This window comes from Lithobates pipiens, unplaced genomic scaffold (genome assembly GCF_037356315.1).
Source record: "Lithobates pipiens isolate NorthernLeopardFrog02 unplaced genomic scaffold, aLitPip1_a1.2 Scaffold_22, whole genome shotgun sequence".
NCBI classification, from domain to species: Eukaryota; Metazoa; Chordata; class Amphibia; order Anura; family Ranidae; genus Lithobates; species Lithobates pipiens.
In genome coordinates, this window is record NW_027507784.1 from 29,107,199 (window position 1) to 29,124,002 (window position 16,804).

The 16,804-nt window shown below is 44.8% G+C and overlaps 1 protein-coding gene across 3 annotated transcripts in view; it reads left to right on the top strand.

Annotated features, from left to right (window-relative positions):
* LOC143923501 (nuclear factor 7, brain-like) overlaps nt 1-11,745 on the top strand; it is a 28,779-nt gene extending 17,034 nt beyond the window's left edge. For all 3 annotated transcript variants that reach the window (XM_077447213.1, XM_077447215.1, XM_077447214.1), the window contains exons 4-9: nt 5,406-5,873; nt 5,959-6,054; nt 6,749-6,982; nt 7,085-7,107; nt 9,752-9,882; nt 11,000-11,745. In XM_077447213.1, coding sequence (XP_077303339.1) covers nt 5,406-5,873; nt 5,959-6,054; nt 6,749-6,982; nt 7,085-7,107; nt 9,752-9,882; nt 11,000-11,538 — 1,491 coding nt within the window. In that variant the 3' untranslated portion in view covers nt 11,539-11,745. The remainder of the gene's footprint in view (nt 1-5,405; nt 5,874-5,958; nt 6,055-6,748; nt 6,983-7,084; nt 7,108-9,751; nt 9,883-10,999) is intronic.
* Nucleotides 11,746-16,804: the final 5,059 nt, after the last annotated feature.

Consider the following 16,804-nt stretch of genomic DNA (forward strand, 5'->3'; position numbering starts at 1 on the left):
TTGATACCCCCTGGCCGCTGCTTCTCTGCAGTTGCTGGGCAGATGACAACCATGATGCTTTACTGCCTCGCAGCTGCTAGTGTGAACAAACCCTTAAAGTTGGTAGTAAACTGCAGCATGAAAGAAAATCCCCTGCAAGGCAATGGCATAATGTGGTAGTATGCAGTGTACTAGCACATTTATGAAATATTTGCCTTTTATAATGAAGAATGAAGCCCTCCAGCTGTGCCAGGTCTTCCATCTTCACCCGGTCTTCCTTCTGGGTTCGCAGGCTGTGGCTGAGTGCGGTGAAGCGCATACACACAGGAGCCCTTGGCTGCGGCACAGAGCTCTTAAGGGATGGCATGGTATGCCAGACCTTTAGCGTGCATGCACCTCTGTCACCAGCTGCATCCAGTGTGAATATCTATTGAACACTAAGTTTAGATGATATTCACTGTGCCTACAGTTAAGTATTATAGGCTTACCTGCAGGTACAAATAAAAACAAAAAACATTACTACCACTTTATTGTAGTGCTTACAATTCCCCGGTACAGATTTACACTGCAGTGAGGGGTGTCTGGGCAGCGCTGTCTTTTTTGCACGGTCCTGGATATTGGCAATTCCGAAGGTTGCCGATTTACTAGAAGGTTTATACAAGACTGAGACCAGCATTGCACGTACTTTTCCTGAACACTGGGCCATCAGTCATAGTAAAGTACTAAAGTTCACACAAAGGTAATATGACGATACCGATATGACTTTCTCTACTAAATGTTTCTTCGAGTTGGATTCATACCTACTGAAATAAAATTTGATGTTTTATCTTTCTTTACAATTGAGTGTTAAGATTTGTCAGCACCGGCTGTCATTTCATACTGAAGGTAAATTCCCCTCTTTGTAGTAATTGGGAGAACCTCGCTTCCCAGCCACTTTGGTCGTATTGATTTCTGTATCACAAAATGTCTTTGCTTATTCTTGCATATGAAATTTTTCCAAATGCATTTTGCCTGAAATCATAATGTTCTTTTGCTGGTTTTTGAATTGACCGGACTGAGGCTAGCTAACTGTATACAGCTTTTTTACACTGGTTAGTTAGCATAGGTGTTGGGAGAGGGGAGGACACTTTGAGAGTATCTAGGTTTAGGTTGGAATTCTACTTTAGTCAAATTTACAACCCACAGTGTTTGACTTGGACCTTAAAGCCTAGTGCACACTGCCCCTGCCAAAACACTCTGGTCAGTGTTCTCAGCCATTGGCTGGGAGCCGGTCGGTTGCTGGTTTTCCAGCATGCATGTCCGATGGAAGCCAGGCCGGCTGCCATACATACACCTGTGCCGGCTGCCATACATACACCTGTGCCGGCTGCCATACATACACCTGTGCCGGCTGCCATACATACACCTGTGCCGGCTGCCATACATACACCTGTGCCGGCTGCCATACATACACCTGTGCCGGCTGCCATACATACACCTGTGCCGGCTGCCATACATACACCTGTGCCGGCTGCCATACATACACCTGTGCCGGCTGCCATACATACACCTGTGCCGGCTGCCATACATACACCTGTGCCGGCTGCCATACATACACCTGTGCCGGCTGCCATACATACACCTGTGCCGGCTGCCATACATACACCTGTGCCGGCTGCCATACATACACCTGTGCCAGCACATTTGCAGGGGGAAAAAATGCAGCTTCAACCTACAAAGCATTATGACCCCAATCGGTGGATCAGGGGTGCAATGTCCAGCTCATACAGACAAGCCCTACAGCTTTTAAGCCTGTACCTCTGTATGGGTTGTCAGCTTGAAAGCTGTGTAGGTATTGTGAATTAACTAAAAAAGGTGCTTATCAGCACCCTTGCAGTTTATTCAGAACTACAAGCTGTCTGCTGTGGTGGCTGATGGGACTTGTAGTTTCTTTCACAGATTACATTGAGTCCCACACAGCTGCGCTGTTGTCAAAATGTGACGTAGGTGCGTGGAGAGGATCCCTGCCTGTGACACATGGAGGGGGATTATGTACGAGAGCATGTTACACCCTAAATATGGGTGTAATGTGTATTGTACGCCAGAAGGTGAACTTGGCCCTTTTTTTTTTTTTTTTTTTTTTTTTTTAAACTAGTTGTAAACCCTCAAGGATTTTCACCTTATTGCATTCTATGCATTAAGGTGAAAAACCTCCTGTAATGCAACAGCCCCCCTTCTACTTACCTGAACCCGGTCTTTCCGGTGACGTGGACGAGTGCACCAGCTGGTGTCTCCAATCCTCATTGGATAGATTGATAGCAGCGCAGTCTCCTGCTGCTGTTAATTAAATCTAATGATGTGGGGGGCTGGGCTGAGTCCTGCTGTCTGTCGATGTACACAACAGCAGGACACGGAAGCCCGCACACGTTTCCCCCCCCCCCCCCCCCCCCCCATGGGAGAGCGTCTCTCCGTGGGGGCACTCGAAGAGGAGCCAGGAGTGCTGCCGAGGGACCCCAGAAGAGAAGGATCGGGGCCACTGTGCAAAACCAACTGCACAGAGGAGGTAAGTATATAGTGTGGGTAAAGCTTTACATGTCCTTTATGTCTTCATTTGGAGAGGCTGAAGAACTGTTGAAGTACTATTGTTATAAATGGTGACTCAAAAGTTGGAGGTCCGTCCACACTGCCTCCCTCCTTACTAACACTTTTGGTATATGTGTACCCATGTATGGGTGAGTGTTTGCATAATATTGAGCCCAAGCCTTGTTCCCAGCCTGCTCTGGAATACAATTCAAGGTGGTTTGCACTGGTATCTTTGGGTAGCTGCATTTAACCTTGGCTCCATTTATTTTTATTTTTTTTAGCCTTTTGTATTGGCTGCAAGTAAACTGCAAAGCAGGCATGTCAGTCAAATGAAATAGGATGTGGAATATGCATGGGGGGGAGGGGCACATTTTCATAACCCCAGAAATAGTTGACTGTGCTTTAGTAATGTTACCTGAAACTAAACAATATGTAATCCCTGAGAGGAACGTAAAACAAAAGCTGTTCAGCTGCAGAATTGCCTAAAGCAACCCTGTCACAAATATTATAGTAAAAAAAAGTTCCCCTCTAAAGAAGAGCTAATACTTGGCTATCCTAGAAGTGACTTTTAATGGGGTTTGTCGGAGCCCCATGGTACTTGAAAAGACAGTACAGTGGCACCTTGGATTACACGCATAATCCGTTCCAGGAGAATGCTTGTAATCCAAAGACTCTCATATCAAAGAGAGTTTCCCCATAGAAGTCAATGGAAATGAAGATAATTTGTTCGACGTTGACTTCTATTGCATGCAATACCGCATGTGGCCAGAGGTGGGGGTGGCACTAGACTCAAACACTCGGGAATGGAGTATTTCCGAGCTGCTCAAAGTATCACTGGCGCCCCCGCAGCTCTGGCCACATGCGGTACTGCACACTGCAGAGGCTCGAATCTTGCTATTTATTATTATTATTATTATTCAGGATTTATATAGCGCCAACAGTTTGCGCAGCGCTTTACAATATGAGGGCAGACAGTACACTTACAATACAAATCAATACAGGAGGGATCAGAGGGCCCTGCTCGTTATAGCTTACAATCTAGAAGGTTGCCAGACAACGCTCGCAAACGGTCGGGAGTTTAAAAAAAAAAAAAATCGCTCGTATTGTGAAACGCTTGTTAACCGCGTTACTCGCAATCTGAGGTTCCACTGTAAACTATATATTACTAAAAGTATTGGGACACCTGCCTTTCCACGCACATGAACTTTAATGGCACCCCAGTCTGTTCATTGAGTTGGTCCACCCTTTGCAGCTATAACAGCTTCCACTCTTCTGGGAAGGCCGTCCACAAGGTTTAGGAGTGTGTCTATGGGGACCATTTCTTCCAGAAGAGCATTTGTGAGGTCAGGCATTGATGTTGGATGAGAAGGCCTGGCTTGTAGTCTCTGCTCCAATTCATCCCAAAGGTGCTCTATCAGGTTGAGATCAGGACTCTGCAGGCCAATCAAGTTCCTCCACCCCAAACTCTCATCCATGTCTTTATGGACCTTGCTTTGTGTACAGTCCTGTTGGAACAGGAATGGGTCACCCACAAAGTTGGGAACATGAAATTGTCCAAAATGTCTTGGAATGCTGATGCCATAACAGTCCCTTTTCACTGGAACTAAGAGGCCAAGCCCAACCCCTGAAAAAATGACCCCAACAACCCCCCCTCTCCACCAAATGAGTTGTACCAGTGTACAAAGCAAGGTCCATAAAGACATGGATGAGTGAGTTTGGGGTGGAGGAACTTGACTGGCCTGCACAGAATCCTGACCTCAACCCAATAGAACACCTTTGGGGTGAATTGGAGTGGAGACTGCGAGCCAGACCTTCCCGTCCAACATCAGTGTCTGACCTCACAAATGCTCTTCTGGAAGAATGGTCAAACATTCCCATAGACACTCCTAAACCTTGTGGACGGCCTTCCCAGAAGAGTGGAAGCTGTTATAACTGCAAAGGGTGAGCCAACTCAATATAGAACCCTAAAGACTAAGACTGGGATGCCATTAAAGTTCGTGTGCGTGTAAAGACAGGTGTCACAATACTTGGTAATATCGTTCTCTGATTGGGAAGAGGTGGTGACATTCTGATCCCCTATCGTGTCCAATCAGAGGCCTCCTCGTGTTCATGAAAATGGATGGCATTCTGTGAATGGCGGCAATGCTGGGCAAACAACCCCCTGCAATGACTGCACAGGGGAAAGCTGTCCAGGGCCGGAACCCGGGGAGGATCACGGCAATTACCGTAGTGGCACCAAATTCTACAGTCATTTGTCGGCTTCCCCAGCAGCCGCTCTGCTATGAAATATGCATACTTTTGTATTGTGCTGAGCATGCAACTAAGGTAATACCACCCGCAGTTCAACTTTGTACCAGATGTCTTTCCTCACCAGAACCTCCTGGTCTGTCTTTAAGAAAACCAGTAGGTGGAAATGGTACTGTCCTTAAGGAGTCCATATTCTGAATTGGCAGAGACTATGGCATGCTTTGTATACCCTGAGGGATGGGCAACTACTTATAGTCCTGCCATGCAAAACATGACATTGTTGCCCAGATCTTTGGAGAGCCTTATCTACATAAGGAGCATGACTTTGTTTTTCTGGTTGAGCTCCAGTCATTCAAACACAAAACAATCTCCTGGGCTCAGCTTAGTCCATATGCAAGTAGTGTAACCACCCCTTTAGATAGAATATGATGTCATGGGTCTTGCTGCCCTCTTCAGAACAATGGGTGTCCTTAGAGCTGAAACATCTGTTTTGGGCTCCAGTCATTTCCTGATAATTAGGAATTTTTAAAGCTGTGATTTATTTTTTATTTTATTTTTGCAGACCCTGTTTCTGATGTTCTGTCCCCCTACCATCTGACTCTTCTTTCTTTTTCTAGAAAGCCAAGGTGGAGGTCCATGAAGCCCCCCAGGGTGGTTCTGCCGTGGCCTCTGGAGATTTTTCTGAGGAGTTGACCTGTCTGCTGTGCAATGAGCTCTTCAAGGATCCCGTCATGGTGGAATGCGGCCACAACTTCTGCCGCAACTGTATCGACAAGTCCTGGGAGGGTCGGGATTCCTTCACCTGCCCCGACTGTAAGGAAGTCATAACTGACAAGAGATACACTACCAACCGAGCCCTGGCCAACCTGGTGAAGAAGACTGCCGGTTCTGCTGCCACCGTGACTCCTTCCAAACCTACGGAGAAAGAAAAGGCCCGTCCCCTCGAGAAATGCCCCGAGCATGACGAGAGGCTGAAGCTGTATTGTAAGGATGATGGAACCCTGAGCTGCGTTATCTGCCGTGACTCCCTGAAACATGCAAGTCATAACTTCCTTCCCATCCTGGATGCAGTGGGCGTCTACAGAGTAAGTGGTATGGTGTGATGGCTGGTCATAAACTGCTGTGGTTGGACGCTCTGGTATTTACCCTTTTTCGCCTTGTTCCCTCTAGACAGAGATGTCTTCTATAGTGTCTCCGCTAGAGGAAGCCTTGAAGGTGACTGATCAGCTGACCGACCAGCAGAAGGAGAAGATTGAGAAGCACAGTGTAAGTAAACACATACAAGTGGCTTGCAGGAAAGTATTAGAGGTTAAAGTGGTTCTAGAGTCGTAATGTATTTTCTGCCCCAAGGTAAAAATGCCCTCTCTCCTCTTGCCCATCGCTAGACACTTACCTGGCTCTTGTTGCCACTCCAGTGTGGTCTCTACTGCAGCACTATTCCCCTAATTTCTGTTCCTACAGGTGATGTAAGGCCAGGAGAGTCAGAGGCTCCTGCTGTGTCCGTCAAATTCCTGTGAGGAGGCAGCAGGGGTGTGGCTTACCAGCAATGTGTGCGTTTTTTTTTTGTTTTTTGTTCCATTCCAATGGACGCCAGAGCTGCACGAGTCTCAAGATTTTTTATTTATTTTTTGCTTAGAATAAAGAGTATTCTTCTCGCGGCGTAAAATCTTTCACATTATAGAACACAACAGCTCAGCGGGGAGATCGATGTATTAACCATGCGAGGTTAGTTCGATATCCCCCCCGCTGAGCTGTTGTGTTCTATAATGTGAAAGATTTTACGACCGGAGATGACAGGTTTTCTGTTCAAAAAAAAAAAAATTGTGTACCCAGCTTTACCTTCCAAATCAAGCCAAAAAATTAAAGGGGTTTGTCTTTTTGAATTCTTGATTGGGGTGCATTTGAAACTTGTCTCCTAAAATGTAAATCCTCTCTGAACTGTAACCTCTTCCACCTCCAGTCCAACATGAAGGAGTACCGGGAGCACATTGTTTCGGAGTTTGAGAAGCTGCACAAGTTCCTGAAGGAGCGAGAGGAGAAAGTGCTGGAGCAGCTTCAGCAGGAGGGTGAGAGTCTACTGAAGGAAATGGAGACCAACGTGGGCAAGATGCAGGAGAGCGGGGACAACATCAAGGAGCATATCACTGTGGCCAAGGAGAGGCTGGACGATACGGACTCCATTTCTTTCCTGACTGTGAGTGGACACACCCAAAACCTACATTGGCTGTTGGTCTTTTTAGTTGTCCTTGAATCTCCCCTTACATTTTTTCTTTCTTTTTTTTTCTTCCTTTTGCAGGACATCAAGACGTTCATTGAGACGTAAGTTAATTTGAATATCTGTGCAGCTTCGTTGCTTTTAGTAATCTTATAGAAACTGTAGTAACAGTAATTCCTCAACAAGCTAGAAATGCTTTCGGTTATGCATTGCTAACAAAATTAAGTCGGTTCCCCCATATTTTTTTTTTCCAAACTGGTCCAGTAGAGTTTTATGCTTCAATATCTTGAACTCCGCTATTGAATTAGGGCCTTATACTGTGAGGTTTTGTTCCCTGAGAACTGCAGATCACATCTTCCCCCAAAGGATAAAAAAAAATGGAGCACCAGTTAATTATGACCATAAGCATTGCGGTTATCTTGGTGCACAAACTCTCCTCAAGATAGCCTTGACTAGAGGGGTTGCAGGTACTTACGGAACACTCACATTCCAGGGAGCCATCAGGAGTTTGCAGGCTGTCGTGAAACTCGCTCACATTAAGGTATCAATGCCCAGACAAGGTGCAGGTTTTTCTCACACACTTGTATCTACATGACTAGAGGATTTTCAGGTTCTCATATAACACTCACATGAAGGTAGCCAAGACCAGGCAAGTTGCTGGTTCTTGTCGAATACTCAGGCTGGGTTCACATATGCTGCTGCCACGGTTAACGGGGGTCCTGTGCGTCCCTGATTCTGGTCTAAATTTTGCCTGAATTCGCACTTGAATCGGATCCAAAGATGCACAGGACCCTTTTTAAATGCGGACAGTGGCCGTCCTGGGGCTGTGTGAACCATCTCCATTGAGAGCTGGGGTCGCACATGCCGTGTGAATTGGTTCCCAGGAAACCCAAATCTAATTTTGAATTTGTGTGAACCCGACCTCACATGAAGGTAGCCATGACCAGGCAAGTTGGCAGTTCTTGTGCAACACTCACATGAAGGTAGCCATGACCCACAAGAACTGGCAACTTGCCTAGTCATGGCTACCTTTTTTAGGTGAGTGTTGCACAAGAACTGGCAATTCTCCTGAACACTCACATCAAGGTAGCCATGACAAGAGGAGTTGCAGATTCTCTTGGGCATTGCTCTTGAGGGTCCTTTCCTATCTTATCTGCTTAGGCTTGCTCAATTGAGAACACATTGCCCAGTTAAACTTTGTTTTTTTTACAACCCTCCTATTGGAGATTTTCTGTGATGTCCTTAAATTGCCTGTTTGTAAAGACAGTGCTAGTTGTATCAAAGTAGGTCATATCTGTACCTGCGTAGGTTTGCCATGTCCTGGTCTCCAGATTTGTCCTTTGTCACACAGTAATCAAAGTTGGTCACTTGTCTCCTTCCCTCAAGAATTCTTCCTCCTATATCTGTACACCTGCCAACTGCTCACTGTAAATATACTGCTAGAAGGTGCAGGCACAACCATGTACTTGTACATCGGCTGCATCGTCCTGGCTCGGCAGCGTGCTTCACACTCCTGACCCATGCTGTGATTGGTCACAGCATGAGTTTGGCAGCCAATTTTATTGTCCAATCAGAGTTCTAGGTTTACAAAAATGCATAGCTCTGTGTACAGGGAAAAGCGATTTGGCTGTTCTCCTTGCAAAGCAGGGCAAAAAAAACAGGCAGATGAAAAATAAAACGCATTACACACTGTTAGGCACACGGTTAACCTCATACCAGTATCATTAGTACAGTGGCAGTGTATCCTATTACTGTCAGATAGTGACCCTCCCAGTCAGTGTCCGTTAGCACCCGATTGTCTGCCACTCTCTGTCCTACTATTAGTCTCTGATCACCTCCTATTACCGTATAGCCATGTAAATCACAGTATATCTTGTTTGTAGACCCTATAACTTTCACACAAACCAATAAATATACACGTATTGGTGTGTTTTTTATTTTTGGGATATGTAACAAATGAGTTTTATTTTATTTTTTTTTTATTTATTTTTTTTCCTTTAACATTTTTGGCCACCAAATGAAAGCTCCATTTGTGTGAAAAAAGATATATAAATTTCATTTGGGTACAGCGTTGCATGACAGCGTAATTGCCAGTAAAGTAGTGTAGTGCGGAATAGCAAAAAATGCCCTGGTCACAACGCGGGTAAAATCTTCCTGAGGTCAAATGGTTAAACCCTTGGCACATGCTGTACGCAAACATGCGGCCTCGCGGCGCCGAGTGGCTGCATGTTTGCGTGAATTGCTGCCAATACACCTGTCCCGAGGGCACAGTTACTGTTGGCTAACCAAAAGCTCCTGATCGCTTCTTGTAATCAGAAGTTTTCAGACCAAGTGACAGCTAATCACAGCGATCACATGATCTTAAACTGCGCCCCGCCTCCCAGCGCCATGAACCTTTTAAAGGGCCAGGAGGCACCAGTGCTAAGAGGTTAAAGTAATGTGTTGTGGAAATATTGCTGGCTACCTGTTGCTGGGGAATAGTTTTGTGCTAAAGTGTATGCTTACCCTGTGAGGGGGGTCCTGTGATGGTAGTTATATGGGACAACACTCGTACACAGAATTTCAGATTTCAGTGGGTGCATGCTTGTTCCAGGTCATTGCCTCGCGGGGTAGGTAACCCAGCACAAAGGCTTAGAATCCTGCACCCTCTTAAAAAATGTTAATGCAGTAAGGGTCCTGCTGTTTGCTTTATACATTTCCCTCTTTGTAAGTTCTACATTACTAAGTTTATTTCTGCTTTCCTTCCAGATGTCAGCAGCAACAAAAAGATGTCATGTCCTCTGCAAACACTCTCATTGAGAAAGACCTGTGCCAGGGGAAGTTCAAGGGACCAATTCAGTACTCTGTGTGGAAGCAGCTCAAGTCTGTTGTCGTGCCATGTAAGTTCTGTTTTAAAAATATTTTCACATTTGAGAATACAGTGCATGTACAGGGCAGTTCAGTATTATCAGGCAAGGCATTTCTACCATGGGGGACTAAGGACTTTTAATTCTAGTACATAGGGGGCCCACAGTGTATGCTGGGTTAGGCCCTGTTCTTGAGGGGAGCTATGCCAAGAAACTGAACCTTTAGGTCTCCTTGAAGATGTTATGGGATTTATAATTAAACAAAACATCTATACTTGCCTCTATGCTGCAGAACTGAGCGGTCTTGTGACCCCTGATCACTGCATTCTGTTTTTTCGGAGCAGAGGGCGCTGACTGTCATTCACTACTTTCTGCGATACCCATCCTGTGCATCATAGAAATTGGGCAGGTGTAGCTGTCTTCGGCTGGAGCTAGCTGTCAATTGGGTGGCTTGGTGAATCCCAGCAATATATGGTCAGGATCCTTCTAGAGCAGTGATGGTGAACCTTGGAACTACAGTCCCCATGATGCTCAACTACACTGCAAAGTGCATGAGCATCATGGGAAATGTAGTTCATAAAACATCTGGGGTGCCAAGGTTCACCATCGCTGTTCTAGAGGCTGCTCTGAAGTCAGCTGATAGCAAACTCTTGCTGTTGGCTGATTTTGGGTCACAGGAGAGCAAAATGGCTTTGGCCATACAAATTTTTTTTATTTTTTCTCATGGGTATATTTTATGATCTGGTTACTTGAACTAAAGAGGGTTATTCAAGTACTAAGAAGCTGCTGGGAGGCTGGAGCATGGAAAGATGAACCAATGATACTGGGGAGCATGGAGTATGTGCTACTAGGTCAATGCTAGGAAGCAGACTGAGATTACCCAAGTCACTACAGGGAGTGGGTAGGTGAGCTACGGAGTCCCTAATAGGAGAGAAGTTGGGGACTCACTGTTGGGGGCAGGGGGAAATGTGCTGCAGAGTCACTGCTGAGAGGTGGTAGTAAGGGAAGATGAGCTTCTAAATCCTGCTGGGAGGCAGGAGCATAGGAACTGGGCTACCAAGTCGCTCCTGGGAAGTGGAGCTCTGCTGCTGCTTTTTTAATTTTTGTAATGAGAACCTCATTTAATGAAGTGCTTTTTGTTGTCTTGCAGATCTGACTCCGATGCTGCTGGATCCCAGCACAGCCCACCCCAATCTGATCCTTTCTGATGGGCTGACCAGTGTTAAATATGGGGACACCAAGCTCCCCCTGCCTGACAATCCCAAGCGTTTCAGCCAGTGTATTCTTGTGCTCGGCTCTCAGGGCTTTGATTCAGGCCGCCATTACTGGGAGGTGGATGTGGGAGACAAGACCGCTTGGGATGTCGGTATGGCCAGTGAATCCAGCAACCGCAAGGGTAAGATCAAGCTGAACCCCAAGAACGGATATTGGGCCATCTGGCTGAGAAACGGCAATGCTTACAAGGCCCTGGAGTCCCCATCCAAGACCCTGATTCTCCAATCCAAACCCAAGAAAATCGGAGTGTATGTGGATTACGAAGGAGGCCAGATATCTTTCTACAATGCCGATGACATGACCGCCATCTACACCTTCAATGCCACCTTCACGGAGAAGCTGTACCCGTATCTGTCTCCATTCCTGCACGATTCTGGGCGCAATGCTGAACCGCTACGTTTTGTTCATAACTGATCTTCTAGGTCGTGTTAGTGGAATGGTTAATATTGCATTGTTTTAATGTAATTTTTTTTTTTTCATAACTGCTTCCAGTTATTGTTCTAGTTGAACGGTATTCACCACAGAATAGTCTGTCATTTCGTAAGATGTCAAAATTAAGGTTTAACCTGCACATGATGTAGATGTATTTGTTTTTAGTTTTAATAAACTAAGTAAAATGTGTGTTTTTTTTTTTTTGTTTTTTGTTTTTTTTGTTTTTTGTCCTTTTTATCTGTAAATTGACACTTTCCAACTGAGCATATTAACCACCGCCTGCCATATTGTCAAATGCTAGGCGGGTGATGTCTCTCTCTCGTTCTGGGAGGACATCCTATGTCCTCTCACCACACGCCTGTGGTGTGTTCTGTCGCTGAGACACGGTGCATCACACATCTCTGTAAAAAGCCGATAATGAGGCTCTTTTTACCCGTTTGATTAGTCTATGTGCAAATACAGCTGACCGCATGTAAACAAGGAAATGCTGGTCTTTTGGCGTTTTTTTTTCTCCTCACAATGACAACGTTTGAGGAGAGCCGATCAGCGGCATTTCCTCACAGGGGACCTCTGCACAGATAGTGCCCATCAGTGATGCCAGTCAGCACTAACTTTCAGTGTAGCCTCACCAGTGAAGGAGAAAAAATTACTACTACACATTTTTATACGAAACTACTTTAATTTTTGGAAGAAAAAAAAAAAAACCCTGGGGTTATTAAATACCCACAAAAATCTCAGTTACTACTTTTAGTTGTAGTACAGTGCTGCATGACTGTAAAATTGTCATTCAAATTGTGACAGTGCTGAAGGGAAGGGGTTAAAAAAATGCCCTGTAGGCAAGTGGTTAAAGTAGATGAAAACACAAACCATGAACTTGAAGAATGGTAAAGCCCAACTCTATGCCCCTGGAGGACACTTCTAACCCTTAAAGTGGTTGTAAACCCTTGTGTTTGGCTCAGGACAAGGCCATACCCTCTGCAGAAAGGACAAACTGATTCCAAAGTCCCCAGGTTCTGGAATATTCAAAAAGTCCTAGAATTTAAAGCGATTGTAAATGATCACCTTGGGGAAAACACGTTCGGTTTAAAATAAAAATGAAAGGCAAAAATTGTGTATAGATGCATAAAAATAGCTTTTTCACTTATTTTTTTCGAGACCCCTTTCACACTGAGACAGTTTCCAGGTATTTTGGTGCTAGTAATGGCGCCTAAAAACTGCCTCCCATGCTGCCTGAGTACTTTCACACTGTGGCAGCGCACTTGTGGGACCTTAGAGAACGTCTTGCAAGCAGCATCTTTGGGGTGGGTTGGGAGTGCTGTACACAGCGCTCCCAAAATGCCCCTGCCCATTGCAATGAATGAGCAGTGATTCAGAAGTGCCTCAACACAGGTGTTTTTATCCCCCCCTCCCGGGATTAAAAGCTCTGCTAAAATGAGTGGCTCCTTACCACTAAGGCACGGGCAGCCCCAGTGTGAAAGGGGTTGAAGTGATCATTCCCTCTGTTCTCAGCTGCATAAGAGGAGGAAGAGAAGTAGCCAGCACACCGATCTCCCCACAAAGGCCTCTATTGGTGATTGGGGCCAAGAAAAGAAAATTCAATAGTAATTCCTCAAAATGGCTCCCAAAAGCCTTCACCGCAGAAAAAAAATCTATGTAAGAAGTCTGAGGTGTGTTCCTCTGAATAAACTAGGCATACAAGAAAAGAAAACAAAGAAGATTCCCAAAGCAATCCGTCAAAGGAAACGGCAAACAAGTTCAAAAGTTGTATAAAGTATTTATTACAAAATTCACTTAACACTAATCAAAAAATAAAATGAAGTCCTGCGCAAAATATGCCAAAATAATACAGTCCTGAAATTGCTAAGTGTAAAAAGCCGTGTGAAAAAATTTCAATAGTGTAACAAAATAGTCCATATATTCATAAACACTAATGATGAGAAATAGATGGACAAACGGTGATAAACAATCCCAGGGGAAAGGGCTCACAGAACTCTCACCTTAAGAAAGGAAATTCAGGCTCATCACAAATTCTGCAAATGTCTCACTTCATTCCTCATATTCAATCATCGGAGGGATCCTTTTACTGTGCCAGATAGATCATTTCTATATCCAGCCACGAGAGGGCCATGATAACTCATGTATAATAATGATGATTCGTGATGGATAGCTCAAAAAAAAAAAGGAGGAGGAGGGGGGAAGAGAAACAGAGGAGGCTCCAATGGTGTAGTATATAGCGAATCAAATCAATTTATTAGTAAAATGGTAAAATCGGAGTCACATTATATAGAAAGAAAACACAGCAAGACAAATTAAAATGGTGGCATTGCGTCTTCCGCCAGTCCTACTGTACTTCCGGTACGTTCTACGGCCACTCCCTACACGTTATGTCATACCACGTGACTTCTTCTTCTACGTAACGCGTAGGGAGTGGCCGTAGGACTGGCGGAAGACGCCATACCACCATTTTAATTTCTCTTGCTGTGTTTTCTTTCTATATAATGTGAGAGTCCGATTTTACCATTTTACTAATAAATTGATTATTTGATTCACTATATACTACACCATTGGAGCCTCCTGTTTCTCTCTTTCCCCCTCCTCCTTTTTTTTGAGCTATCCATCACGAATCATCATTATTATACATGAGTTATCATGGCCCTCTAGTGGCTGGATATAGAAATGATCTATCTGGCACAGTAAAAGGATCCCTCTGATGATTGAATATGAGGAATGAAGTGAGACATTTGCAGAATTTGTGATGAGCCTGAATTTCCTTTCTTGGGCTCGGTTCACACAGGAGGCGGCACGACGCGGCACGACTTGCAGCGCCGCGACCTGCCGAGACCTCAGCGGCGACTTGCGAAATGACTTCTGTATAGAAGTCAATGCAAGTCGCCCGAAGTCATGCCAAAAGTAGTACAGGAACCTTTTTTCTAAGTCGGAGCGACTTGAGTCGCTCCTCTTAGAACGGTTCCGTAGTACAGAACGGGGGCGACTTGTCAGGTCGCGGCAAGTCGTGCCGCCTCCTGTGTGAACCGAGCCTTAAGGTGAGAGTTCTGTGAGCCCTTTCCCCTGGGATTGTTTATCACCATTTGTCCATCCATTTCTCATCATTGGTGTTTATGAATATATGGACTATTTTGTTACACTATTGAAATTTTTTCACACGGCTTTTTGCACTTAGCAATTTCAGGACTGTATTATTTTGGCATATTTTGTGCAGGACTTCATTTTGTATTTCACTGTATTTGGTAGTTTGTGTTCACTATCTCGTTTTGCTGCATTTTTTGTATTTTTTTTGCACGTGCACTTTGTAATTATTTATTAGTGTTTATTTGCTTTTATTGATATATTTTTAGAGTTATTTATATACCCTATTTTTTCTTCTACTTAGTAGTGCGAAGGTCCTTTCCTTTACAAAAAATAAAAATACCTCCACCATATTACCTAAAATTAGTGTTGCCTAAAAACTCACGTGGGCACCACATTCAGACATTCACCCCTTATATGTCTCACTAAATACTTGATGAATCGCTAGCAAATAACTGTTGGTATGGAAAGTATTATTATCAAAGCAGTAGGCTTGTGTCAGATGAATACCAAAAATTGAGTGGGGATCCCGTCCATGTTCTATAAGACCATAGCAGTATGCCGTAGTATGAATTAATTTGAGTTCCAATGGCATTAAATAGAAGGATATGGAAAGTTCATGGATGATGTAAAGAAAAGGTCACTGGAGGTACAATTTGAGGAGTAGATAGGAAGTAATTATTCACAATTCCTTTGCTGAGCTTGTGTCTAGCGGCTATTCAGGCGTATTATACAACACATGCAGGTAGGTTAGCATATCTCTAGGGAGCAGGTGTGTGTATGTGATCTCCCGGGGATTACTGAGGGGCGTTCGTCAGCTGCTGGGTGGGTCTGAGTCTACGCTACAGGGAGTGTGATGGTGTGAACTGACGCATTTCACTCGTGACCTGAGTTTCTTCAACCCCCGCCTTCCAAAGGCCTAAACATGCCTTTGGAAGGTCCTTTCTATAGCTCTCTTATTTGGCATCCCTGCCCTTTATTGGATTCTGGCTGTGACTACTTAATCAAATCATATCCCATTGGATAATTCCTTGAAAAGATCCAAGGACTGCTGTGGTTGATCCCTTTCTTAGACCCCTTTCACACCAGGGCGTTTTGCGGGCGCTATAGCGTTAGAAATAGCGCCTGCAATCCGCCCTAAAGAAGCTGCACCATTGTGTGTAGTGTGAAAGCCCCGAGGGCTTTCACACTACAGCGGTGCACTGGCAGGACGTCAGAAAAAAAGTCCTGCCAGCAGCTTCTTTGGAGCGGTGTGTTTACCGCTTCTCCACCGCTGCTCCCCATTGAAATCAATGGGACAGCGCTGTAATACCGCCGGCAAAACGCCGCTATTGCTGGCGGTTTTAACCCTTTTGCGGCCGCTAGCGTGGGTAAAAGCGGCCGAAATCTGGTGGTAAAACGCCGCTAAAAATATCGGTGTTTTACTGCCGACGCAATGTGTGGTGTGAAAGGGCTCTTACTGATAGCATGGCTTTATTATTAAACTTCAGTTGTCACATTTTTTTTTTTCATAGAAGGTTCTTGTTCCATCCCCTGCATGTCTTTCATATACACAAGACACTTTAGTTAAACTTCTATCCTTTGTGGATGCATGGGTGCAGGAGATGGTATCTCAAAGCGACAAACCATATTTCAGATCTCTTCCCCCCTATCGGTTTCTCACCTCCAACCTTACTGTGTCACCACACTTTAGCTAAACTTTGGAGACCCCTGAAGGATGCTACTGGTGGCAAGAACAACCAATCTCCCTCAGTAGAAGAAACCAAAGGTACAGACTGCAATGTGTTCTCCCAACTTGTTAAGAAACATCCCCTTTGTGTCACCACTCCCTCAGCCTGTTCTCCTTTTTGGATGCAAGAGGTTGTATCCCAGAGTGACAATTTGGATTTCAGCCCCCCCCCCCCCCCCCCAATTGATTTCTCACCTCCAACCTTACTGTGTCACCACACAAACTAGCAGATCATTATTGAGCCCTTTCAGGTATACCGAATCAAGGCATTGTTGCCCCAGTTTCTTCTGGCAGAATGGTTTCACAGGTTTTACTCTAACCCAGCCTTTCTCAACCTTTTCAACACAGAGGAACCCTTGAAATACTTCTCTGGCCTTGGGGAACCCCTGCCAAAAATGAGAAATCTACAACTCATGATACATTAGTGTGATG